Here is a 27,522-nt window from a genome sequence, read left to right as displayed (position 1 = left end):
TACCTAATAATAATAAGACTTTATGACTTTATGGCGTAGATCAATGTAGTGTACATACATTTAGGAGTGAAGTGAAAATGCCTTAATCAAAGTGCAATGGTTAAGTAAGGCCACTTTTAATTTTTCAAACAGCACTATATTCATTTAAGTCATTAAATGGAACCTTTGCTATTTGAGGTTGTTGCTTTATTTAGCACTGACAATATAACAAAAATGAAATACAATAAAAATGAAAAATAATAGATGCACAATAAGGGAGGATATTTGAGTCAGTTGTAGGTATGTGGACTTCATGTGTAGTATATATATACTGTATATCTTTGTTATGAGATCTCTATGTATTTCTAGACCCATAATTATATCCTAGCTATAAGAAAGTAACGAGACAGAAATTGATCTGTAAATTTATTTTTATGGTTTGAGACACACAGTATTTTTACTTCAACCTCTTGTGGAAATGGTCATCTCTATACACCTTTACAGTCTCTTGTGTGTCTCTTGTATTACAATAATTCAAAGCATCTTTAAGAGTGGTGAAGGTGTCTTTTAGAGATCAGTATATGGAAAAGACTGCCTGTGATTAGACAGTTCCTTCTCATTATGTCCCCGGAAATGGACAAATATCCAACTTAAAATTGTGGCCACCTGAAAAGTAAAGAAACTTCAGTTAGTTGTTCACAACCTGTGAAAAATGTCACATTACGTACATACAGGCTTCATGGCTACAGACATTGGGCCATTGAGGAAAGCAAGGCAAAAAAATGAGCAAGTTTGCTCCTTGACAAACCATGTTACAATGCAAGGGGTGTATATTAGTTTATTATTTTGTATGTAAGGAAAATACTGGCTGCTTTTATATATAGCACACAAATACATAATAGCTTTATTTTTACACTGAAATTTAAAGTTGATCTAGGACATGCCCTACCCCAACTATAAATCTGTCCACACATATTAAATTTACCTCCCCTTCCAATGCAACATGGCTTTGCCAAGGTGCAAATGTACTCCTTTTTTTTGCTTTAAAGCCTCAGGCTCATAGTGGGGAAACTTACTTATCATCTTTTGATAATCGGATTTAAGTAAACATATCTGTGTGGTAGTGAAATTTGTTAAAAGTATTCAAAGGCTTAAAAGACTACGAAACATAAAATACTAGTTAAAGTAACTGAAAAATGTTGTATTATAATATGCTGCAATTCGCAACGTTTACAAATATATTTATGGTTTCTATACTTTAACAAAATGTGAATGAAAAAAATTGCATAAGATCTTCCTAGCTTGCGTGCCAAGTATGAACAAATGATAATTGCAATCAGCCATAAAAGTTTGTGTGTAGCTTAAAGCAATTTTATTGTGTGAATAGAAAAAGAGTGTATCCCAGCTACTTTTTTTTTCGCTATAGTTTTCCTTTAACAGTCTAGTTTTCTAAATAGCTGAAAATAGGTGAAATCCTCAGTCAGGAGGCTCTGTCACACAGGTCAATTGCTCTGTCTGCTGTGTTTTTCTCTTGTGTATTATGTATTTAATGCATATTGGAAACTGAATGAGGACAAGTAACCATTGATTCAAGCTGATGCAGTTGACTTCAGTGCACATTATGTACATCACCTTAATAGAAAATATCAGAGCTACATTTAAATGAAAAAGTATACATAAATGTATACATAAGTATGCATAAAATATGCAATTTTAGCATGAGAAACTACTGTCTGCTTTTGTTTTCTTTTGCATGTCGCAGATAATTACCGGACAGCTTTATTTTAACACTGATATTTAGAGATGACCTAAGCCGTATCTCTCTTCCAAAACTAAATCTGTCTGCACATTTTAAATTTGCCAGACTTCCTCTTCAGCACAATATTGCACCTTGAAGCTAAATTTACTCCTAACTGTAAATGGCACCCATTGACTTACCAAATTGGTGAATCATGAGGAGCATTGTGAATCTAGTGCTACAACAAAGTCTGCTCTGTCTGAATGTACAAGTGGTTTGCTGTCTGATGCAAAAACAGATCATGCTGCTAAGAAGCCACATGAACCATTTCTGCTTCTTGGATGACTTCCATAGATGCCTGTGTGGAAGTACCACATGTAGCTTTAATAGTAATTTAATAATAATATAATTATAATAATCATTTTGCTTATATATTGCTTTTCTCCTAACAAGACTCAAAGCACTTTACACTGATAGTGTTAAAACACATACCGTATTTGCCGGCGTATAAGATGACTGGGCATATAAGACGACCCCCAACATTTCCACTCAAAATTATAGAGTTTGTTATATACTCGCCGTATAAGACTACCCCCTCTTCCGCACACCTGCCACACACACACTGTATTAAATCACTGGCCCCCACACACACTGTATTAAATCACTGGCCCCCACACACACTGCATGAAGTCACTGGCCCCCACACACACTGCATTAAGTCACTGGCCCCCACACACACACTGCATGAAGTCACTGGCCCCCACACACACACACACTCATATATGCTGATCACACACACACACACTCATATATGCTGATCACACACTCTGCATTGACATGACATAACATAAAACAAACATAACATAACACATACTAATAACACTTACCTTCTGCTGTCACTCTCCTCTGTCCCCCTCCTGTCACTCTCATCTGTCCCTCTCTCCCTCTCTCACTTTGCCCCCTCTGCCGCGCCCCAGCCATAAAAAAAAAAAAAACAGAAACACTTACCAATCCACGCGGCGCCGGGACCCAGCATCCTCCTCTCTCACACAGCCTGTCACTGATATGACAGGCTGCGTGAGAGAGGAGGATGCTGGGTCCCGGCGCCGCGCGGATTGGTAAGTGTTTCTGTTTGGTTTTTTTATGGCTGGCCCGCGGCACCCCTGAGACCCCTGAGTTTGGCACCCGGCGTATAAGACGACCCCCCCACTTGGAGGCATGTTTTTCAGGTCAAAAAAGTCGTCTTATACGCCGGAAAATACGGTAATCAGAATAAACATAATAAAGATTAAGCAAATACAGAGAAGAGAGCTAAGTATATGGTATTTATCTCATTCCAATAATATGGGTTCTCAAAAAGAATGCTTCTTTTTGCACTGCTCTGCAAAACTAGGAATAGCACTACACCCACTCCAAACTTTACTGTAAACGCTGTTCCTCCGCTCAACTTCTCCCATGTGTTCAGCAAACACTGCTATCTTGCTCCAAAATCCTATACAAATAGTGCACTTCAAGGTGCACTCCTGCAAATCGAGGTGTATAGCCGACCAAAGCTGATTTTGCACTGTGCATTGTAGTTTTGTGCTATGTATATGACATTCAATATGCATTACATAAAACCTACCTCTCAACTACATAATTCTGTATACATATTAGAGATGCTCAGGCTCGGTTACCCGAGAACCAAACACACCCGAACTTAGCAGATCCGAGTACCGAGCCGGCTCAGCACTTTCCCGCGCCCTCGGAATTGAAAACGAGGCAAAAAGTAATCGTTACGTCATCAGATCTTGCGAGTCTTGGATTGTATAAGTACTTCCCTCCACAGCGATCCAGCGCCATTTCACAAAGGGACAAGGAAGGGGTAGCACAGTTCCTGGCAGTCTCTAGAACAGTTGGGCAGCGTCATAGGTAGAAAAGAAAGAGGAGGGGTAGCAGTGTTCTTCAAAGTCTCCAGAGACATTCAGGAAAGCTTCATTGCTCCATTGCTAATTGTCATTGCTAAAATAGAATTAATATGTCTGGCAGGCTTGGTTTTCTAAATCTGCAGTCACATTGAACTGTTTTATATAGGAAACACACAAAGAGGAGAGCTCCATTGCTCCATTGCTAATTATCATTGCTGAAATAGAAATAATAGGGCTGGCAGTCTTGGCTTAAATCTGCAGTTACATTTTACTGTACCATAGCTCACTCAGAAACAGGAGAGGTGACAGGGTTCAGTGCTGAAACACAAATTGTAATAATAGGGCTGCCAGTGTTCTTAAAAGTCTCCAGTGACATTCTACTGTGCCATAGCTCATACAGAAACAGGAAGGGTGGCATTGTTCTTGTCACTCTCCAATCTCAATCATGATTTTACTAATCCCGGATTAACAAAAGAGCTAAAGGGGCTACAGCCAAGGGGCCTCGGGCAGCCATTTACCAGGTCAGGGGTGTCCCTTCCCCCGGCTCCGGCTGTCACCTGTTCAAGGAGAATGGCAGGCAGCTAACAGCAAATGTTATGCTGTTAGCTGCCTGCTCTCACTGTAGGGCTTACGTGGCGCACAGTAATCTCCTTACTGAGGAGATCTTGTGACAGTGAGACTATGAGTTATAGTCTCACATTCACAAGATCTCCTCAGTAAGGAGATTACTGCATGTCATGTAATTGCTACAGGGAGTGGAACAACAGAAGGAGGTAAACTCACAGGGAGGGGGGGGCCTCACAGTACCCTTAGCCCAGGGGCCTTCCTTCCCTTGATCCGGCCCTGGGTAGCAGGCTTGATGATCTCACTCAATGCATATCTTGTCATATGTATGCACACTTGGAGCAATTGTTCCAAGGTTTATACCTCTGTGAGCAATTGGTCTCTTTGGAAGCCCAGGTGACTGATCTAAAGCAGACCATTGCAACATTGAGAGAGATTGCCAACCTGGAGCAGAGATTACAGCTCACCATTGATGCGTTAGTTGAGCAGTGTGGAGCAGAGACAGAGGAGGACACACAGGTAGGCATCTGGGTAACAGTTGCTAGGGGTAGCAGAGGGAGGAAGAGGCAGGCCAGTTCTGAGCTAAGCAATCCTAGAAGTTTTGCCAGATTGGAAGGCAGTTCAGAATTGGTAGAGTTGGGTGAGACTTCTTCCTATCGCAACCAGGGGAACGATCTCTCCAGCATAGAGGAGACCAAGTTTACTCAGGGACCCAGGCAGATTGTGGTGGTAGGGGATTCAATTATTAGGAAGGTAGATAGGGCAATCTGTTACTGGGACCATGCATGCCGAACAGTGCGTTGTCTACCGGGTGCTCGGGCTCGGCATATTGCGGATCGGGTGGATAGATTGTTGGGAGGGGCTGGGAATGACCCGGCGGTTTTGGTGCATGTTGGCACCAATGATCGAGTTAGAGGAAGAAGGGGTGTCCTAAAGAATAATTTCAGGGACATAGGTCGCAAACTTAATGCAAGGACATCCAAGGTAGTATTTTTGGAAATACTACCTGTGCCACGCGCTAGTCCAGGGAGGCAGCGGGAGATTAGGGAGGTTAATGCTTGGCTAAAAGATTGCTGTAGGAAGGAGGGCTTTGGATTCTTAGAGCACTGGACTGATTTCTCGGTCAGTTGCCATCTTTATTGTCGAGATGGATTGCACCTGAATGAGGAGGGGGCTGCTGTGCTAGGGGAGAGGATGGTTAGAAGGTTGGAGGAGATTTTAAACTAGGCTTTGGGGGGAGGGGCAAGCAAGTATTTATGGGATAAACATTGAGAGTAGTAAGGAGGAATGTAACAAGAGTCAAGGGGGTGGAGAGGGGGAAAGGGAAGCATAGCCGATAAGGAGAGGCCCTTTTTAAAGCAAAAATAAATACCTAAGGGAGGCAATAGACTTAAGGGTATGCTTGCAAATGCAAGAAGCCTGACAGGTAAAATGGGGGAGTTAGAACTAGTAGCAATGAATGAGCAGTATGATGTTATAGGTATTGCGGAGACCTGATGGGATGACACACATGACTGGGCAGTCAACTTGGAAGGCTAAACTTGGGTAAATAAAAGGGGAGGAGGAGTATGTCTTTATATTAAGCGAGTGTTAAAACCAAGTATTCAGGAAGTTATTTACGAGAATATTGGTGATAATATCGAGGCATTGTGGGTGGAAATATCCAGCGGAGGAAAAAGTTCAGAGAAGTTGCTGACAGGGATATGTTATAAACCGCCAGATATTAGTATGATTGAGGAGGCCCAACTTCTACAGCAAATTGAAAAGGCTACACAACTAGGTCAAATATTAATTATGGGGGATTGTAATATTCGGGACATTGATTGGAGTACTGAGACCTGTGGTACAGCTACGAGAAATAGGTTTCTGAGCACGCTAAAAGACCATTACATGTCGGAATTAGTAGAGGAACCAACTAGGAACCGAACTATACTGGACCTAGTAATAACAAATAATGTAGACGTAATATCAAATATGAAGTAAAACCTTGGGAAACAGTGATCATAATATGGTCTCATTTGCAATTAGTTTCCATAAGCAACGGTATAAGGGATCAACTGGGATGTTAAACTTTAGAAAGGCAAATTTTAATATGCTAAAGGAGTCTATAAAGTGCATAGACTGGGCCAAAGTTTTAGAAGGAAAAAATACGTAAGAAAAGTGGGCTATCTTTAAAATGTTGTTGGAAACATACACGTATAAGTTAATTTCTATGGGAAATAAATGTAAAAGAAATAAGTCTAAACCAATGTCGCTAAATAAAAAGGTAAGGGAAGAAATGCAAAGGAAGAAGCATGCATTTAAATTGTTTAAGACTGAAGGGTCTGAGGAGTCCTTCCATAGGTAAAAGGAATGTAATAAAACATGCAAAAAGAAAATTAGATGGGCTATATTAGAAAATAAAAAACAAGTTGCAAAAGAAAGTAAGACAAACCCCAAAAAGTTTTTAAGTATATAAATGGCAAAAGGATTAAAAAGATAATATGGGACCCCTAAGAAGTGAAATGGGTGAATTGATAAATGATACTAAGGAAAAAGCAGAGGTATTAAACACTTTCTTATCTTCAGTATTTACTAGAGAGGAACAAATGGTAGGAATAATACATTAAAATGGAAATTAAACCATACCATTAATTAATACTTGGTTGACAGAGAAAGAAGTCCAAAGGCGAATGAAGAATATTAAGATGAATAAAGCTTCAGGTCCAGATGGCATACACCCAAGGGTTCTTATGGAGCTAAACTCAGAAATAACTAGACCGCTATTCTTAATTTCATAGATTCAATCTCATCAGGCTCAATACCGAGGGATTGGCGAACAGCAAATGTGGTGTCTTTGTTTAAAAAGGAGACAAGATCACAACCAGGGAATTATAGACCTGTAATCCTGACATCAATATTGGGGAAACTACTGGAAGATATATTAAGGGATAGTATTCAGGATTACTTGGTGTGCAATAAGATTATTAGTGGGAATCAGTATGGATTTGTGAGGGATAGGTCATGTCAAACTAATGTAATTAGTTTATATGAGGAAGTAAGTGGTAATTTAGACCAGGGCAGCACAGTATATGTGGTCTACTTAGATTTTGCAAAGGCCTTTGATACAGTGCCACACAAGAGGTTGGTTTAAAAAATAAGGGAACAGGGTCTAGGAAACATTTGTATTTGGATTGAAAACTGGTTAAAGAATAGGGAACAGAGAGTTGTGATAAATGGAACATTTTCTAATTGGTCAAAAGTTTTAAGTGGAGTACCTCAAGATTCCGTGCTGGGGCCATTCCTTTTTAATATATTTATTAATGACTTGGTGATGGTTTAGAAGTATTTTTGCAGATGATACTAAACTCTGTAAGGTAATAAAATCAGAGAAAGATGTAGCTTCTCTACAGAGGGACTAAATAGACTGGAGGAATGGGCAGCCAAATGGAATATGAGGTTTAACATAGATAAATGTAACGTTATGCATTTAGGGATCAAAAACAAGAAAGCAATCTATAAATTAAATGGAATTATTTTAGGAGAATCTATAATGGAAAAGGATTTGGGAGTGCTCGTAGACAGTAGACTTTGCAATAGTGCTCAATACCAAGCAGCAGCTGCAAGGGCAAATAAAGTATTGGCATACATAAAAAGGGGCATAGATGCAAGGGAAGACAGTACAATTTTGCCACTGTATAAATTGTTGGTAAGACCTCATCTTGAATATGCAATACAGTTGCGGGCACCACTCTATAAAAAAGATAATTTGGAACTAGAAAGGGTTCAGAGACGGGCGACAAAATTGATTAAAGGTATTAAGTCATTAAGTTATGAGGAAAGATTTGCCAGTTTAGGCATGTTTATTTTAGAAAAGATGCGTCAAGAGGAGATATGATTACTATGTACAAATACATTAAGGGTCAATACAGGGAACTTTCATGGGAACTTTTTACCCCAAGAACTATACACAGGACACGCGGTCACCCCCTAAGGTTACAGGAGAGGAAATTTCACAACCAGCAAAGGAAGGGGTTCTTTACAGTAAGGGCAGTCAAGATATGGAATTCACTGCCAGGAACGGTTGTGATGGCAGATTCAATAGATATGTTCAAGAAAGGGTTAGACAAATTTTTATTGGAAAAGTGTATCCAGGGATACGACCATCAATTAAAATGAAGGATAGTAGTGGATATAGGGTAAAATTAGGACTGCAATATTAGGTCTGGGGGGATTTTCACAATTGAAACAGATTGGCGGTTGAACTTAATGGACTGGTGTCTTTTTTCAACCTCATCAACTATACTACTATGTTACCTTTGTAAAGAAAAGAACACCTCTCTAATAAAGGTGAAAGTTTACTGTAGAAAAACAAAAAAAATTGCCATTCTACCCAAAATATTACCAAGCATACCAGGATCAGCTAGCTCCCTTCTCTCAACTAGATCTCAGCACCAGCAGTCTACACTGTCATCATATTGTGTACATGATCCTCAAACAATACTATTTCATCCCCACTGGAATTCACCATCACAGAAGTCTGTTTACTTTGATGTAATTGCCGGTAATGGACTTTCTTAAGGAATTTGTAGTTCATTATACGGAAGAGCTGTCACAATGTTTTGGGCAATTCTTTTAGACCAGACCAAATGTCAAAATGTTGTGCTGACTCATCTGCATCACCACTGGTGCTCTGGGAAAGCTGCGTTTTTTCCTAGCAGCAATTTTCAGACAAACTGAAGGAGGAAACTTCATTGTGTCATGTACCACTTGAACTGTCAGCTTGATGACCAGGAGCTCATTGCATCTCTTGAGATCTGGGGCGGTTGGAAAGAAAGAAAAGACATAGCTCTTAAACCTAGGATAAAGCACAGTTGCCAAAATGTAATGATCCGATTTCAAGATGTTAATAACTCTTGGATCCTGGCGAACCAAATAAAGTACTTAATCTAAGTCCAACATAATAAGCGGAATTGCTTTGTTTCATTTCCACCTTCTATTTCTCTTGCTGCTTTTCAAAAAGTCTAATTAGCGGAATCACTTGACTCAAGCTAACAATGTCTGCACTCTCTTCATAGTTGACTACTTTGAGTGGTTTCAGCACCTTGCACAACACGGAAAGTATTCTCCACTGCACTGGACTAAAGAACGTCCCCCCTAAATTCTATTCTTCTTGCAGCTGCTGCATTTTCCTACATGCTGTTGCAGAATCCTGAAAATGACCCTAAATATTTCGGGACACAGACAGCATCTCCTGCATGTCATTGTAATGTTTTTAAAAAAAGTTTTGTACCACCAAGTTGATTGTGTGAGCAAAACAGGAAATGTGATGGAATTCCCCCAGCTGTAATGCTCTAAAATTATTGGTGGCATTATCAGAAATTACATATCCTCAGGATAAGCCATGTTGCAATGACATCCCTTAGTTGTTGTCAATGGTATTACCTCTGACCTGTGCCTTGTCTCGTCTCTGATAACCACCTCTCACACCAGCCTTCAAGACTTCTTCCATGCTGCTCCCCACTTATGGAATTCCCTACCACGCTCAATCAGACTTTCCCACAGCCTTCAAATCTTTAGATGCTCTTTGAAAACCCATCTCTTTTTTTAGAGGTGACCTTATCCTTGATAACACTATTTACACTAATGCACCCTCACAACTATTCCAATCTTCACTCTGAGCCACACTCGCTCCTCTTGTTTCACCTGTGCCCTCTTCCCTTTAGAATGTAAGCTCTCTAATGTGCAGGGTCCTCCATACACTTTGTTTTCATGTCTCCACTCATTTTGTCCACCTTGTCTGTTCTTGTTTTACCTATGTCTTGTTTTATGTATGTCCTTGTCTTCCCTACTGTACGGCGCTGTGGAGCACTGTGGTGCCTTACAAATCTACGATAATAATAATAATAATAATAATGATATGCCTCTTAGTGAAGCAGATGATACACAGAGTAGCCTGCTTCTGAAAAATGTGACATTCTTTCGTACATGCTGCTGCTGTCCATGCTGGTGAAAGTGAATCCCCAACCCAGTGGGCTGTCAAAATCATATAATCTTTAATCTGCCCAGTTCCGCTTGTCCACATATATGTGATTAAGTGTACAGTGGATTGAATGGCATTTTGTAGCCCAATAATTACATTTTTACAAACCTTCTGGTAGAGGTGAGGAATAGCTTTTCTAGTAAAATGGTATCGCAATGGAATTTGGTAACGGGGACAGAAGACTTCAAATAACTTTCTAAAACCAGCTGCATTAATAGTGGATATTGGACGCAGATATAATATTAGTATAGACGCAATGGCAACTGTGATCCGCTTTGCAACTGGGTGACAGCTTTCATACTTGCTTCCTCTTGCAAAGGATTGTTTAACAGTCAATTGTTTTAAACTACTAGTAGTCTTATTCTTGGTCTGCTTCTGGGGTGAAGATCCCAGAAGCAGACCAAGAAGCAGCAGCAGCAGTGTGTCTAACGGTCAAGGATTCTTCTGAGGAGTCCTGGATAGGGGAGGAGTCATCTCGCCTTAGAAACTTGGATGCAGGACTAACTCTGCTCACTTGTGAGGATGTTGATGATGAAGGTGTTGGGGGTGTAGATTGCAGATGCCGAGATCTAGCTGAGAGAAGGGAGGTAGCTGATACTGGACTGCTTGTTGTTATTTTTTAGCATAAGTTTCTGATTTTCACAAAAGCTTTCCATGAACTCGCTTCAAATGGCGTAACATGGATGAGCTTCCTAGATGGTTAAGGTCCCTACCTCTATTGACTGTGGCTTAACAATGCTACAAATGGCTAGACAACTGTTGTCAGGATTTGAGTAAAAATAATTCCACACATAAGAGGTGGATATTTTGGTCTTATGCCCATTCATGACAATGGCCTTCCTCTTATCACTGGCAAGAACTGCTGCAGTCTTTGTTTGAAAGTGTATGAAAATAAAATTATAACCTGTGCGGTGGTCAAAATTAACTGCAAATTACTTGAAATTAGTGTTATTGAGGTTAATAATAGAGATGGGCCGGCTCGGTTCCCCTAAATCCGAATTCATCCGAATTTAGCCTATCCGAGTACTGAGCCGAGCACGCTCGGTTCTCTCCCGCCCATTCGGAATTGAAATCGATGAAAAACGTCATCATGACGTATTCCTATTTCTGAGCTCGGTTCTCGTGAGATTTGAAAAGCATAAATACCAGCCTCCACAGCAATCCATCGGCATTTGACAGAGGGAGAGAGCAGGGTTAGGTCACATGCTATATCAGTGCAGGGACAGAGCAGTAATTGGACACATTATTGTTTCTATTCAATACAATTCTAATCTTAATACCAATTGTTACAGCAGTAAGAGGAGGATAGAGGAGGGTTTTTTAAAAAATTTCTGGCACTCCAAGTGCTTTTGGGGTGTCCCTTATTCCCCATTCTTTTGCATTCAATTTTTTGGCTGTCAAAAGTCATATTTTTTAGCAGTATAAAAAAAAATATTTAGCACTCCAAATGCTTTTGATGTGTTCCCCATTTTTTTGCAGTAGTTTTTCTGGCTGTCAAAAGTCATATTTGTCAACAGTATAAAAACAATTTTTAGCACTACAAGTGCTTTTGGGGTGTCCCATATTCCCCAGTGTTTTACTGTAATTTTTCTGGCTGTCAATAGTAATATTTCTCAGCAGTATAAAAAACAAATTTTAGCACTAAAAGTGCTTTTGGGGTGTCCCATATTCCCCAGTGTTTTACTGTAATTTTTCTGGCTGTCAAAAGTCATATTTGTCAGCAGTATAAAAAACAAATTTTAGCACTACAAGTGCTTTTGGGGTGTCCCATATTCCTGTGTTTTACTGTAATTTTTTTGGCTGTCAAAAGTAATATTTCTCAGCAGTATAAAAAACTATTTTTAGCACTACAAGTGCTTTTGGGGAGTCCCATATTACCCAGTGTTTTACTGTAATTTTTCTGGCTGTCAAAAGTCATATTTGTCAGCAGTATCTAAAACAATTTGTAGCACTACAAGTGCTTTGGCCTCATTATAATGGATTCAAAGCAGTCCACATATGAGCAGAATCAGCAACCAGGTGCTGGCACCAGTCCTGATGGTAGTGTCCCAGTACGTCATCTGGGAAAGGCGATGTCAAACAACATAGTCTTTTGAAATCAGGCAAAAAAACACACACCAAAAAAAAATTTACCGTGTTGAAGCAAAAAAGAAGTGTAACTGAGGAAAAGTTAACTGCCGATAAAAAAAAAAAATGCCAACATGCCATTCTACACATGCAGTGGCAAAGAGAAAATGAGGCCTTTGCCTTTCTCTATTAGTGGCAGATCCAAAAATGTTACCGAGCCTACAAGTGTTGCACAACTACTGTTACGCGTCAAAGCCGAGCTGCAAGATAACAGTAAGGCATTAGAGGATAATGTTTGCTCTGAATCAGAAATGACACCAATCCCTGTGGAGAGTCCATCCAACAGTGGGATGTCTAATCGTGAGCATTCTGTTAGTGTACCCATAAAGAGGGGCCCTTTCAGCAGTTCTGCTGATGTGTGCCTGAACAGCCCAAGTGTAGCCGGTGATACACAAATTGAGGATGCCACTTTGGAATTAGAAGAGGATGAGGGGGAGATTTGTGTAGATGATGAGGGCGCTAATGAGGATGTTGATGAGGATGCGGTTGCTTGTGTAAGTGCTGCACCAGTGGCAGCAGTTCTAGCACGTGACAAGGAAAAGGCCATTGTCATGTCTGACCATAAAACAAAAAAATCCACCTCTTATGTGTGGAATTATTTCTACCCCAATCCAGACAACAATTGTATAGCCATTTGTAGTGTATGTCAAGCCACAGTCACTCGAGGGAGGGACCTTAACCATCTTGGAACCTCGTCTATGTAACGCAATTTGACGAGAGTTCATGGCAAAGTGTTGGGAAAAGCTGAAAGTTCTTCCAAAAAAATTACAAGCACCAACATCCCGACAGCTACAAAATACACCCATCACACCATCCTTATCAATATCCTCAGTAGCGCTCGGAGTTAGCCCGGCATCCCACTTATTATGGCTGGATGACTCCTGCATTATTTTTGATTCCTCTGAAGAAAGTGTTAGTTCCACTGCTGCTGCTGTTGCTGCTGCTGGGGGTGAATCGTCAGCCCAGAGGACTGCCAAGAAAAAGAGCAGTCCTACATTTCAACAATTAACTGCGAAACGATCATTTGCTTGGGGAAGCAAATATGACAGCAGTCACCCAGTCCCCAAGCGAATCACAGACGCCATGGCTACCATGTTAGTGTTAGATCTGCGTCCAATATCCACAATAAACGCAGCTGGTTTTTCACAGTTAATTGAGGTTTTGTGTATGCGTTACAGAATTCCATTGCGACACCATTTTTCCCGTAAAGCTATTCCACAACTATACCAAAAAGTGTGTACAAATGTAGAGTTTGCGCTTAAAAATGCCATTCTGCCCACTGTCCACTTAACCACAGATATGTAGACAAGTGGAAGTGGTCAAACCAAAGACTATATGACTGTGACAGCCCACTGGGTTGGTCATTCACCTTCACCAGCAGGAACAGCAGCAGCATGTACACCATTACGTAACATTTGTCACAGGCAGGCCACTCTTTGTATCACTGGCTTCACTAACAGGCATACAGCTGACAATTTGTTACGCAAACTGAGGGATGTGATTGATACATGGCTTATACCACTTGGACTCTCCCCAGGATATGTCATTTCTGATAAAGCCAACAATATAGTGCTAGCATTACAGCTAGGTGATTTCCATCACATTCCCTGTTTTGCTCACACCATCAACTTGGTGGTGCAGAGCTTTCTACGAAATAACCGTGAGGTGCAGGAGATGCTTTCGGTGGCCCGTAGAATATCAGTCCATTTCAGGCATTCGGCCACAGCATGTAGGAGATTACAGCAGCTCCAAGAGCAGTTTAACTTGCCCTGCCACCAACTTAAGCAAGAGGTGGTAACTAGGTGGAATTCCACGCTGTACATGCTTCAGAGGATGGAAGAACAGCGCAAAGACATCCAAGCGTATTGCACAAGCCATGACATTGGGAAAGGAGGGGGCATGTATTTCACTCTTGCACAGTGGGGAATCCTTTCAGTGCTGTGCAAGGTGCTGAAACCATTTGAAGTTGTAACATGTGAAGTAAGTGCAGATTCTGCTAGTTTGAGCCAAGGCATTCCTTTAATTAGACTATTGGAAAAGCAGCTTGAGAAACTGAAGGAGATGAAAGCAAGCAATTCCGCAAAGAATGTTGGCCTTGTCTATCAAGTACTTAATTTGCTTCACAATGATCCTCGAGTTATTAAGATCTTGAACTCGGATCAGTACGTTTTGGCCACTGTGCTTGATCCAAGGTCTTTGCTTCAAAATGAATGAGATGTGAACTTTTGCAAGGAGCTATTGCTCAGCAAGTTGTCCGCTGAACTGGACCTTGACTTGACGACATGTCCTCCTTCAATTTCTCAAGCAGCTGCTGCTCGTAAAAAAAAATATTTTCAAAAAAAAAAGCAGGGAAGACGTAGAGGGCAGACCAGAACAGTTTAACATCTGGGCTGGTTTGAAGGATTTTTCAAAAAAATGTGTGACCTTGCCCATAACTTCATCCAAAACTGAGTATTAACATGCAAAGGATGGTGAAGGATTATTTTCAAGAGGTAATTGATATGGAAATGTCAGACAGTCCCTTTCCTTACTGGAAAGAAAAGCAGGCAATTTGGAAACCCATGTACAAACTTGCTTTGCAATACTTAAGCTGCCCACCCTCAAGTGTGTACTCTGAACGAGTGTTCAGCACAGCAGGGAACTTAGTCAGTGATCGCCGTAGACGGTTACTTCCCAAAAATGTTGAGAAAATGATGTTTATAAAAATGAACTACATTTTCCACGAGGAAGACCTTTACCATTCAAGACATTTAAGCACTGACTGTTCTCTAATGGCGGATTCAAGCGGCGATGAATTGATAGTCTGTGATGATGACGTACACACTGATGAGGGTGAGGATGAAACTGAAGATGATGACGATAACATCTTTTTAAAACTTTCTATTTAAGTCTAGGGTGCATTCTACCCCCAAAGAGGAAAGGGACTTGGGGCATTTCCATATCACTGTCACGGTTACAAACAGGAGTACAGCTAGGAGTCACGAATATGGTGAAAACACTCTGTTTATTTGCAGAAAAGTATAAATAGCAGGTAATCGAGAGCAGTAGTAAATACCAGGTGCAAGCTGATGCAGGAAATAATACGAATGTTCAGAAACCAGTAGGTAAACAGCTAATGCAGGGAAGCAGGAGGTATGAACAGATTTCAAGCAGGCATGAACCAGAGGAGCAAGGCAGGAGGAAGAATCCACAGGTTGCAACAAGGATATGACATCACAGGATGGGACAACAATAACCAGCAATGTGTGCTGGGAGTGACAGGTATATAAAGGGAAAACCACACCCAGGTGCATGGGATAATTGGTGAACATGAAGGTTAACCCCTAATGCACACAATAAAGCACAATAGTAGCACCTCTGGTGAATGGAGGTACTGCCAATACAAATACAATAATAAGGACAAAAAGGCAGGAGCTGCCATGCAAAGCAGCATGTAATGCATAAGCTGTAGGCAGATCGTGACAGTATCCCCTCCCTTAAGGGCGGATTCCAGACGCCCAATTACCAAAAATGTCTGAATTCATCAGAATCATAGTCCAGAATTGGGGGCCCGGCAGAAAAGTCCTCGTCCATGGGTGGACGGGCAAAGGAGACTATGCCAGCTTCCAGTTCAAGCTCCGTAGACCCTGCTCTCTTCTTTCGCTTTTTCTTCTTGCGAGAATTCCCTGGAACAGCAGTTTGAACCAATTGGGTGGAGCACAAAGGAATCTCTAGGCCAGGTGAGATGGGTGGAACTGCTGACAATATGGAGGCCCCGTAAGATGGCATAGCGGGAGGTGTTGGTGAAAACTTTTTGATCACTGCCTTGACAAATAGTGGTAAGTCAGATAGGGTGGGGTGATTAGTCTCAATCAAAGGGTTCGCCCATTCCATAGCCTCTCCTCTAAAGTTTGTTAACAAAAACAAAACTTGCCTCATTGGGTCACTGACAAGGCTAGGTACTGAGGGGAAATAAGAAGCACAAAACCTCAGTAGAGCACTAAATTGAGAAAGGTGCCCCTCAAAGGTAGGTGGCAGCTCAGACTTGGCACCCTCGGCAACGGATGGTTCGGACTTGGCAGCAGGCTTGACAGGAGACCCGGACTGGGCGGCTGGCTTGGCAGCAGGCCCGGACTGGGCGGAAGGCTTGGCAGCAGGCCCGGACTGGGCGGAAGGCTTGGCAGCAGGCCCGGACTGGGCGGCAGACTTGAGAGCAGGCACGGACTGGGCAGAAGGCTGGGCAGCGGGCCCGGACTGGGCAGAAGGCTGGGCAGGGGACCAGGACTGGGCAGAAGGCTTGCCAGCAGGCCCGGACTGGGCGGCAGGCTTGGCAGGGACAGCATTTTGAGAAGCCTGAGGGCAGACAGCACTTTGAGAAGCCTGAGGGCAGACAGCACTTTGAGAAGCCTGAGGGCAGACAGCACTTTGAGAAGCCTGAGGGCAGACAGCACTTTGAGAAGCCTGAAAGCAGACATCACTTTGAGAAGCCTAAGGGCAGACAGCACCAAGTGGTAACTCGGGCTGAACCGCATGGACTGGCAACTCGGGCTGGACCGCATGGACTGGCAACTCGGGCTGGACCGCATGGACTGGCAACTCGGGCTGGACCGCATGGACTGGCAACTCTGGAATGGACTGTAAGGGCAGCACCCCCTCTTGAGCGGACTGTAAGGGCAGCGCCCCCTCTTGAGAAGACGGTAAGGGCAGCGCCCCCTCTGGAGAAGACGATAAGGGCAGCGCCCCCTCTGGAGAAGTCTGTGAGGGCAGCGCCCCCTCTGGAGCAGACTGTAATGGTAGCGCCCCCTCTGAAGCAGACTTTAAGGGCAGCACCCCCTCTGGAGCAGACTTTAATGGCAGCGCCCCCTCTGAAGCAGACTTTAAGGGCAGCGCCCCTTCTGGAGCAGACTGGAAGGGCAGCGCCCCCTCTGGAGCAGACTGGAAGGGCAGCGCCCCCTCTGGAGCAGACTGGAAGGGCAGCGCCCCCTCTGGAGCATACTGGAAGGGCAGCGCCCCCTCTGGAGCAGACTGGAAGGGCAGCGCCTCCTCTGGAAGACTCGGAACTGGAGGCAGCGGCAGGAGACTTAGGACCGGACACAGTGGCAGGAGGCTCAGGACCGGACACAGTGGCAGGAGACTCAGGACCAGACACAGTGGCAGTAGACTCAGGACCGGACACAGTGGCAGGAGACTCAGGACCGGACACAGTGGCAGCAGGCTCCAAGCTGGAGGCAGATGATGTGACCTCAGAGCTGGAGGCAGATGATGTGACCTCAGAGCTGGAGGCAGGTGATGTGACCTCAGAGCTGGCGGCGGATGCTGACACCTCGGCACAGGAGACAGAGGCTGGCACCTCGACACAGGAGACAGAGGCTGGCACCTCGGCAGAGGAGACAGAGGCTGGCACCTCGGCACAGGAGACAGAGGCTGGCACCTCAGCACAGGAGACAGAGGCTGGCACATCGGCACAGGAGACAGAGGCTGGGACCTCGACACAGGAGACAGAGGCTGGCACCTCGGCACAGGAGACAGAGGCTGGGATCTCGACACAGGCGGCTGGTGCTGGCGCCTCAGGACAGGCGGCTGGAGCTGGCGCCTCAGGACAGGCGGCTGGAGCTGGCGCCTCAGGACAGGCGGCTGCAGCTGGCGCCTCAGGACAGGCGGCTGGAGCTGGCGCCTCAGGACAGGCGGCTGGAGCTGGCGCCTCAGGACAGGCGGCTGAAGCTGGCGCCTCAGGACAGGCGGCTGGAGCTGGCAGATTGGGTCTCTTCCCAGAGAACAGAAATGGTGGAGCATAAACAATTTTGGAATGCGGAGAGGAAATAACAGGAGATGGTTCAGTAAGCTGACGTGGTCTACGGACAGGACAATCCTGCAAGAAATGTGCATTGCTGGCACAGTAGAGACACAACTTGTATGTTATCCTGCGCCGCCGTTCCTCTTCGGTCAGATGGGGGCGTGGACCACCTGTGTACTGGGAATTTGTTACCCCATAGTTCATAGAAAACAGCAAATTTGTAGAAGTACTTTTAAGAGGTGCTGTTTGCACAGGTTAATCAGCAGAGAAGGTGGATTGAGACAGCTCAGCAGCTTCTGAATTAAGAGAGACAGAATCTGACAGTCTCCTGAGTGGGTCCACAAGTAAAGAGGAAAATCTAGCAAGCTGAGAACGTAGCAATATAATGTCCATCTGTAAAGTTTGTAGCAGTGGCAATTTCATGATTGGTGAAACAGACATGTTGCAAAAAACAAATGAAAACTTGATTGCAGAAAAAAGGTCCCAGAATAAAACAAAACATTCACCTGACTCCAAAGCTGTCTTGTGGGCTGGTTATACTGTCACGGTTACAAACAGGAGTACAGCTAGGAGTCACGAATATGGTGAAAACACTCTGTTTATTTGCAGAAAAGTATAAATAGCAGGTAATCGAGAGCAGTAGTAAATACCAGGTGCAAGCTGATGCAGGAAATAATACGAATGTTCAGAAACCAGTAGGTAAACAGCTAATGCAGGGAAGCAGGAGGTATGAACAGATTCCAAGCAGGCATGAACCAGAGGAGCAAGGCAGGAGGAAGAATCCACAGGTTGCAACAAGGATATGACATCACAGGATGGGACAACAATAACCAGCAATGTGTGCTGGGATTGACAGGTATATAAAGGGAAAACCACACCCAGGTGCATGGGATAATTGGTGAACATGAAGGTTAACCCCTAATGCACACAATAAGGCACAATAGCAGCACCTCTGGTGAATGGAGGTACTGCCAATACAAATACAATAATAAGGACAAAAAGGCAGGAGCTGCCATGCAAAGCAGCATGTAATGCATAAGCTGTAGGCAGATCGTGACAATCACTTACCTTCTTGAAAGGCTGCTGTTCGGGCAATTTCTCCTTAAGGGTAGGGTGTCATACACAGAGTGACCCCAAACTGGTTTTATCCATTTCTCTTAATATTGTACAGTGTATAACGGCTACATTTTTTGTTTTTTTATACAAGTCTTGGGGGGCCTAGAGAGACAGAAACCAAACTGGCTTTGTCCATTTCTTTACATATTTAACTATAAGTGTAGGGTGTAATATACATCCAAAGACGATGGCTGCATTGCCAATATGCATAGATGGAGAGGAAGACAATCTGGTTTGTGTGTAGAATTAATGAAGACTTACCAGGAATTAAACTGTTTTTTGGATAATTTATTAGCTTTACAACTACATTACTTATCCAAGAATCAGGTGGAACACTACATTTGGTTATTTTATGACCAAAAACATTGATTTTTGGACAAAATAGCAAAACAAAACCAAACAAAACCAAAACACGCAATGGCGGTTTGGCAAAACCAAAACCAAAACCAAACCACGCCAGTAATCCAGATCCAAAACCAAAACCAAAACACGGGGGTCAGTGAGCATCTCTAGTTAATAATAATGTAGGTGGAAATAAAGCAAAATTATGTGACTTTAGCAAAAAAATAGGGATTTTAGAAAAAATAGGGATCCAAAACAAAAAAATGCAATTAGCGGTTTTGCCAAAATCAAAACACGAAGTTTATCCAAATCCAAAACCAAAACCAGAACACGGGGGTCAGTGAACATCTCTAATACATATAGAGGCTGAAGCAGAATGAATACTACCAATTTTGCGTAGCATATCTTACTTGTAATTATTCTGTGCATGCCCAAAAAGTGGGTACATGCATTTGCGCCTATGCAGATTTGTGTGATTCTTGCACTTGCACCAGCGTGCACCATTAGAGGCGGATGGGAGAAGGAAGAGGCGCTTAAATGAAGGCTAAATACAGTAAGAGCTTGTTTGTGCAATTGCGAAGAGATGCAAACTGGGACACAGGCGCATATATATACGGCTGTCCAAGCCTTATTATTTGCAGGTGATCATGTGCAGGTGCAAATAGCGGATGATGATGATAGTCACTAGCAATAGCGAACAGCTTGTTATCAGTTACTTGCAAAGTTTCCTCTGGTGCGAAAAGGTGCTTTATTCTTTGCATGTGCATGTATTAATTTTTTGGTGTGTGCTTAAGCAAATTTATTTTAGGGTTTTTTCCATGTACACAAGATGGGAAGTTGTTTCTCCTGTAATTAGAGAGATTTTTGAAGTTTAATTGATGCCTAAGAGCAAATATATAAATTGCGGGCAAAACAAATGGTTATAAAAATGGGCGTAAGGGTATTTCTGGCATACATCTGGTGTATAAGCTGCTGGTACAGACCTGCACATATCTTGTGAAAGCTGCATATTTGCAAATGCCTGCAATTGTGGCTGTTTTTGGAAACCAATATGCACTTGCTATTTGGGACGCAATGGCGACCACCTCTGCATCAGTCCCACAATGTGAGTTGTAGGAATAAAATTAGCACATATTTCTATAATGTGAATTACATTTACAGTAATAAAAATATTAACCACATTACTGAACAAATGCAGCATGTGACAGGAACCAGAGACTTACTGCAGAGTTTAATGGGCAGGCAATTGCACAAATTAAACACTGTATTACTTTTAGCTACAGAATGCTGGCGTCTTGTAAATTGTGTGACACCACCCGAACCTTTATGCATTAGAAGAGCAGAGGAAGAGATGGGTGTTAACCCATTTCCATTCATGTACAGCATTTTTGTCCACACAACAAAGCACAGTTTTCTGAAGTTTCCCTAGTGACACCTAGCAGTGAAAGGACAGCATTGTTTCCCTGTCACATTAGGATCGCTTCAGAGCTAAAATTGTGCATGAATTTAATTTCTGTGTAGCATTCAATAAAATTTAAAGTACAAAACAAACTGCATATCACACCACATTGTAGTTAGTGCGGTTTTGACTATTTTAATGTACTTTACTAGTCTCATGCCCAAAGAGGAGTGGGGATACTAATATGGCCGACACTGCTTAGCGTGACATAAAAATTCTGAAGCTTAACAGCGTGACATAGCAGAAATTCAGCCTTACCATTAAAATTGCGACTGAGATATTTACGATTTTAAAGCCGCAAAGCCTGTCAGAAATGGTGTGTGTAATGGTAAGTCTGTATTTCTGCTATGTTGCGCTGTTAGGGTTTAGAATTTTTATGTCGCACTAAACAGTGTCGGACATATCAGTGTAGGTATAGTGAATACCCCCCCAAAGAGTGATCTCATTATCCATCTACAGAGATGCTTTGTGTAATCATTGCAGATTTTTTTTTATTATGGCTCAAACATGAAAAGGTAAGTCAAAAGTACAATTATGTTTGGACCTTTCCCTTGTATTTCTCCTAAAGTACTGCCCGTTTGCGCCTTTTAGATGTTAAATAATGTATGTTATCTATTATACCAATATAGCATTGTCCATCACCCACAGCAAAACTTGGTGCCTGTAATAAATATGCCATCCTGTTTTGGACAGCCAACACACATCAGAGGAAAAACAAGCACAAGTGAAAATGATAGGCCTGATGTAACAACAGCATTTGCACTGTGCTGCTGTTCAGAAATGAACCCAACAAAAACTCCCCACCTCTCTTCCGTTACACACTTGATATATTTACTAAGCGGCTGTTCCAACGTTCCCATGATGGGCTTTGTCTTTGATAAAAGTGCCATTTATATTTCTGCTACAGTACATTAACAAAAGTTGTCTGTGTGTGTCAATCATTTTATACATATTGCTTTTTGCTAAGTCTATCTGCAATATATATATTTCTGTTTGTTTTCTTTACCCTTATTAGTTTGCAACTGTGGAATACACTAGTAAAACTCTTATTTGCTTTCACTCTCACTTTGTATACATTCCCAATCTTTGTTTTTGTCAACAATATTACTCACTGTGCTGATCATAAGCGATCATCAAATACTCCATCGTCCTCCACCTGCGGATCTTCTTCTTTTAGCTCTAAACCACAACAAAATGTTTTGAGTGATTAGCTGCTCCGGAACACATTCTAACATAATGAATTTGTACAAAGGGAAAATAACAAATAATGCCACAAAGTCAAGGTTAACATTATGGAAAAGTGGTCAGCTACAGACTATTCACTATTGTCCACAGCTTTGTTCTCTTACATTATGAGACTGCCCTGGACACCAAAGTTAACTTCTGTGCAGCTTTGGCCGCAACATGTCCCAATTGCTTAGCAACAGACTAGGGCTTCTTCAAAGCAACTCCTCCATTGTTCACTGGTGTGAAACACAGAGGAGGAGAAGAATGAGGGGGCATTGATCTTAGAATGAGGTACAGAAGGAGAACAAGAGAGCAGATATGTAGTGGACCAGGCAGTACATAAGGTTAGATCTGTGCTGTTTAGTGAGGTATGTGCATTATTTTAGTATAAGCATTTTGGAATTGTCGTTTAGCTATTACAGGCTATTTGTTAGTCCCTTGCTTGATTATTTACCATGGTAGTGCTTAAGTGGCACATATTACATTCTAGTGTTGATTAGCCAGGTACAACACCATAAGGGTCTAATGACCAGCTCATAAATAGGTGAGTCCATCTCTGTACAAGGACCAGTTCAGGTTGACAAAGTATGTGGTACATCCTGATGATCTGTGGCTTTGGAGGGTGTTTTGGTGTTTTAGTAATGATAGTGCAAGTGCACATCGATGAGGAGGGAATGAATGGGAAAGAGGAGGGTGTGACAGCTTAAGGGGATAAGCCTGGCGCCTGAGTCTGTCATTAATAGTGTAACTAGAACATTAACCCAGTTCTTTACAATAATAATAATAATAATAATAATAATAATAATAATAATAATAATAATAAAAAAGAGTTTTCCTTGCCAGTGCTCATTAAATTGCATATCCAGGGTACGGGGTATTGGGAGGTGACGTGAGGAGCGAAAATGCCCATTTTCAATATAAAGTAAGCACCTTGCTGTGTTTAAAAAGAAGAACCTTGATGGAAAAAGCTAATTACTTTCATAGCTAGCATTTCCGCTAGCTTACCATTCAATAACAGTGCCTTGACGCATGTTCAAGCAAAGATTTTTCTTACATTAAATATTTTTGCTATTATGGCTACAATTTGGGCAATATTGGCAACAAGTACTACAAGAGACAGAATTTGATATGTTTGTCTGAGTGATGTCGTGAATAGTTAGAGACTATAAGGAAGCAGAAAAGAAAACTAAACGTGTGAACCAGTGGTATGGAAGAAAGTTATATTTATATCATTGCATTATTTTTAATTGGCAATCACTATTCTTAGTAACAAATTAACTAGTTTCTTACTATCGTTTACTTAATATATATGACATGATTTTATATAGTTTAATAGTATTTCATAGGGGCTTGAATAAATATTTATATTAATTAAGTACAATAAAAATAATAAAAAATAATAACAGAGTAATAAAAACTAGAGGAAACAAAAACAACATTGTCAGTCTTCCTTTTCCTAATCAGCACCCTCAGTTTCTATGTTCCTAAGACTGTGACCAGATGGGAAGAAAAACATGGGATGAGAAACCTTTGATGTTGGCATAACTACCCATTACAGGTGTTCCACTGTGGACTGTACAAAGGACAATTTGGTGCCTTTACAGGTGCACCCACAGTCCTGATGAGGAAGCATTTTCACCTGCTAACAACCTATCTGCTCTCCTGCCTTCTAGTGAAGTAAGCTTTCCCATTATCAGGTACTGTGGGTCTAGAAAGTCTACACCAACTGGCATGAGTATCCTCTGCCTTTCTGCACACATTATTATTATTATTATTATTATTATTATTATCTTTGACTTATAAGGCACCACAAAGGGTCGGCAGCGCCGTACATTACATATACAGAAAATAGAGAACCAAGACACAACATGATACAAAAATATATACAAACACAGGTGATAGGGTAAAGCAAATCAGATTGTTTCTGGGACAGATAGTGAAAGGGAATGTAGAAATCAGCGAGAAGAAGGCCGAAGCTTAAGAAAACAGGGAAAACAGGGCTAGCGAAGCAGGCCAAGAGGTACAGAGGGTGACGGAAAAGTAGAAAGAGCACACAAGGAAAGAGGGCCCTGCTCATGAGAGCTTACATCCTAAAGGGAAGGGGGAGACACAAATAGGCATAAGATCAGGGCCGGTGCTAGGGTCCACGGCGCCCTAGGCATTTTTAAAAAAGCGCCCCCCCCCCGCGCAAAAATCGCCGCCCTCCTCCCTTCTCTCCTTACCTTGTCTCACCAACCACCGCCTCTCTGCTCCGTCTCCTCCCCTCCACTCACTGACACTAGTAAGTGGAGGGGCGGAGACGGAGCAGAGAGGCGGCGGTGGTGACAAAATAGCCTCTTCCCCCCCTCCCCGTGCATCTGAATGCTGTGCGGCGGCCGTGACAGGTATGGTCAGCGGTGGCCGCACAGTTTTAAAGTCTTTTAGTATTCTGTGGCGCCCTCCAGAGCCCGGCGCCCTAGGCAAGTGCCTAACATTGCCTAATGGGAGCACCGGGCCTGCATAAGATACAAACTTACAGTGAAATGGTCAGAAATGGAGGAATGCGTGTGTGTGACAGGGAAGGAGCAGGTCAAATATGCTGTTTTTTTTGTGTCCAGGGCTTCACACTTGCACATTTGGAAGTTGGAGAAGATTTGAGTTTAAAACTATGCTGTTGTTTATTAATCTCAGAATCTTCCTTCCTCCCAAGTTCTCACTACAAAGTCTCACTACAAAGTTAAGCCACTGACAGTTTTATCACAATTTTGTCTTCCTTTTTGTCCTAACTGCCCCATCCAAAGCAATATTACCAAACTCTGGGTCAAAGCAATGACCATGAGTTGCAGTCTCTACGGTAGAATAACTCATCAACCAATTTTTCAGACAAATCAGCAATATTATGCCACATACACCAGCACCTGCAGCTGTGTCCACAAACCTGACGGCATGGGATGACATGCACTGTGTACTGACCCAAACTCCAAGCAGCTAAACAAGGTTCCATTTACAAAGCATGTGGCAATAGTTGCAGGAAAATATTTACTTTCAAAGTTATACAGACTGCAAAAGTCTGCTGCAAAACATGTGGATGGTCAGCTGGGAAATCCTGCCCTTTATTTTCATTTCATACAATTCCAAGTTGGTGTTGACAATCAACTCCACAAATATCTGCTTTTCCTTGCATATGTTATTTGAGATTTCTGGTTGCACATCTCTGAAAACCACTACTGAATGGAAGGTTATAGGGCCTGTCGAAGTCGTATAATTGGATGAACGAAAGTATATTGGTTTAATATTGTTTTGCCGTACAAGTGCGATCCGTACGCCACGTAACACATGGCGTGATGCGATCTCACGGTAAAATACGCACGCACACACTCGCATTACAACATTTAGTTATTTATATAATTCATATTCATATTGGTTTCGTTACACAGTAATTTATGAGCAGATAATATTTGGTTTATTAGTAATATATATATAAATATATATATATATATATAATGATTATACGTACACTTCAGTGATATATATGGTTCAGGTTGTGGGAAAGGTGGCATGTCTGGTATCATACTGAAACCCTATTCATCAGCAGCTGTCCGGTGCAGTCAGCGAAGAGATCGCACATTGCATACTTTAGTTATTGAAATTAGGGAATAAACCTTTTGTTTGTTGCTGGCTATGAAAGGAGCAGACCCCCTGGAGAGATGACCCCCACCTTTGGATTCCTTAGATTGAATCAGCCTATGACCTGTTTACCCTGGACCCACCCAACGTCTGGACCTATAGAAACAATCTACGTCATCTCTATTGTTCACTGTGTAACACTGTACTGTATATAATCATAGCTGCACACCCCCTGGCCCTCAGTCAACTCTGACACAGTATTCTAAGCAGATATACTGTCCATTGGGTCCCGTGGGTGCGCAGTGAGCGCATGCGATAGCATCCGTATGTATTTATCTTTTGGTATTGGCTGTACTGTACTGTATCATAATATAATAATGTATTGAATTGTTGACTATTTACATCTGCTTAAATAAATCACTTTGTGCTTTGGAAACACATACAATTGATTGGGCAATGCTTATTTTAAAACGATAAAATTACTTTAATAGGCCTGATTCATTAAGGAACTTGAGTTTTCTTACTTAAGATTTCTGGACAAAACCATGTTGTGTTGTAAGGGGTGCAAATTAGTTTTCTATTTTGCACATAAGTTAAATACTGGCTGTTTTTTTATGTAGCACACAAATACTTGATAGGTAATTTGTACACTGAAATTTAAAGCTGATATTTGTGTACTACATGAAAAAAACATCCAGTATTTATCTTATGTGCAAAATTACTAATTTACACTCCTTGCAAATTCTTGCCTAAGTTCCTTAATGAATCAGGACAATAGTGTCTACTTGCTTGTTGGAATTGCAGACATCTGTGGTGACGTGAAAAAACTAGCAGTCAGTTAACAAAAGGAGTAGCAGTTGTAGCTAAAGCAACCATGTCCAAGGGCCTGTGGGAACAAGCTAAAACTTTTGATGCTACACAAGCTCAGAACTGTTTCTCGGTTTCCCATTACTTACTAATGCTGAAGCACCAACATGGCCTGTTTAACAGTAGGAGGCATTCTGCACAGGACTCTTTTCATAATTTATTTAGAAAGTCTCCTATATCTACTAAAAAGGTTGCATTGGTGCTTCCATAGACACAGGGAAAGAAGAAATGGGAATAGAATTAGACACAAAAAACATAAATGACAACGTATAAGAGATAGGGATAAAGGCACAAATGAGACCGGCTAGGGTAATAAAGACAGATAAGAGACAATGGGAGACATGCATAGTAAACTTATGATAAAGTGTAAAGGGGATATTTAAAAGTACCTGGTGGTAATGAAGATTTCTTAAAGGACCTTGGAAGAGTGAAGGAAAAATGACGCCCTTGCTGTGAACTTTCTCGTTTCTCAGAGACACTTTTAGATCTTTTCTTGCACTCTACTGAGAGCCGGTCTTTGCAGTGCTTGTGACAGGTGACTCCACAGGCTGCAGAAAAAGACAGTATCAAAAGGCTAGTTCAGTAATTCTTTCAGGTAAACTTATATATACTCACAATTCTCACAAAGATTTCTCCTCTCGGGGTTCCAGTTATCCCTTATAGGAATATCGTTTTCTGTACCTACTCTATATGATAATATTGTCAGTGTTCTTATAGTGAGCACCCGATTGTGGTTTCTTTTATATATTCTTAACTGAATACATTAAATGGAAAGTCGATGCTCTAAAATCAGCT

General features: G+C 41.9%; 1 protein-coding gene across 5 annotated transcripts in view; it reads right to left on the bottom strand.

The window, feature by feature from the left end:
- Nucleotides 1–392: 392 nt before the first annotated feature.
- Nucleotides 393–27,522, bottom strand: part of RASGRP2 (RAS guanyl releasing protein 2) — a 104,366-nt gene continuing 77,236 nt past the window's right edge. For 2 of the 5 annotated variants that reach the window (XM_075188774.1, XM_075188773.1), the window contains exons 16-18: nt 27,117–27,275; nt 22,140–22,206; nt 393–645 (exon numbers count right to left, since the gene is read on the bottom strand). In XM_075188774.1, the coding sequence (XP_075044875.1) occupies nt 22,148–22,206; nt 27,117–27,275 (218 nt within the window). In that variant the 3' untranslated portion in view covers nt 393–645; nt 22,140–22,147. Of the gene's footprint in view, nt 646–8,695; nt 8,985–19,178; nt 20,415–22,139; nt 22,207–27,116; nt 27,276–27,522 lie in introns of all 5 variants that reach the window. The other 3 variants (XR_012679532.1, XR_012679533.1, XR_012679534.1) reach the window with 3 other exon arrangements.

The sequence above is a fragment of the Mixophyes fleayi genome, chromosome 10 (assembly GCF_038048845.1).
Source record: "Mixophyes fleayi isolate aMixFle1 chromosome 10, aMixFle1.hap1, whole genome shotgun sequence".
In the NCBI taxonomy this organism is placed as follows: domain Eukaryota; kingdom Metazoa; phylum Chordata; class Amphibia; order Anura; family Limnodynastidae; genus Mixophyes; species Mixophyes fleayi.
Note: the sequence above shows the minus strand (reverse complement) of the source record. Positions and strands in the feature narration are given on the sequence as shown.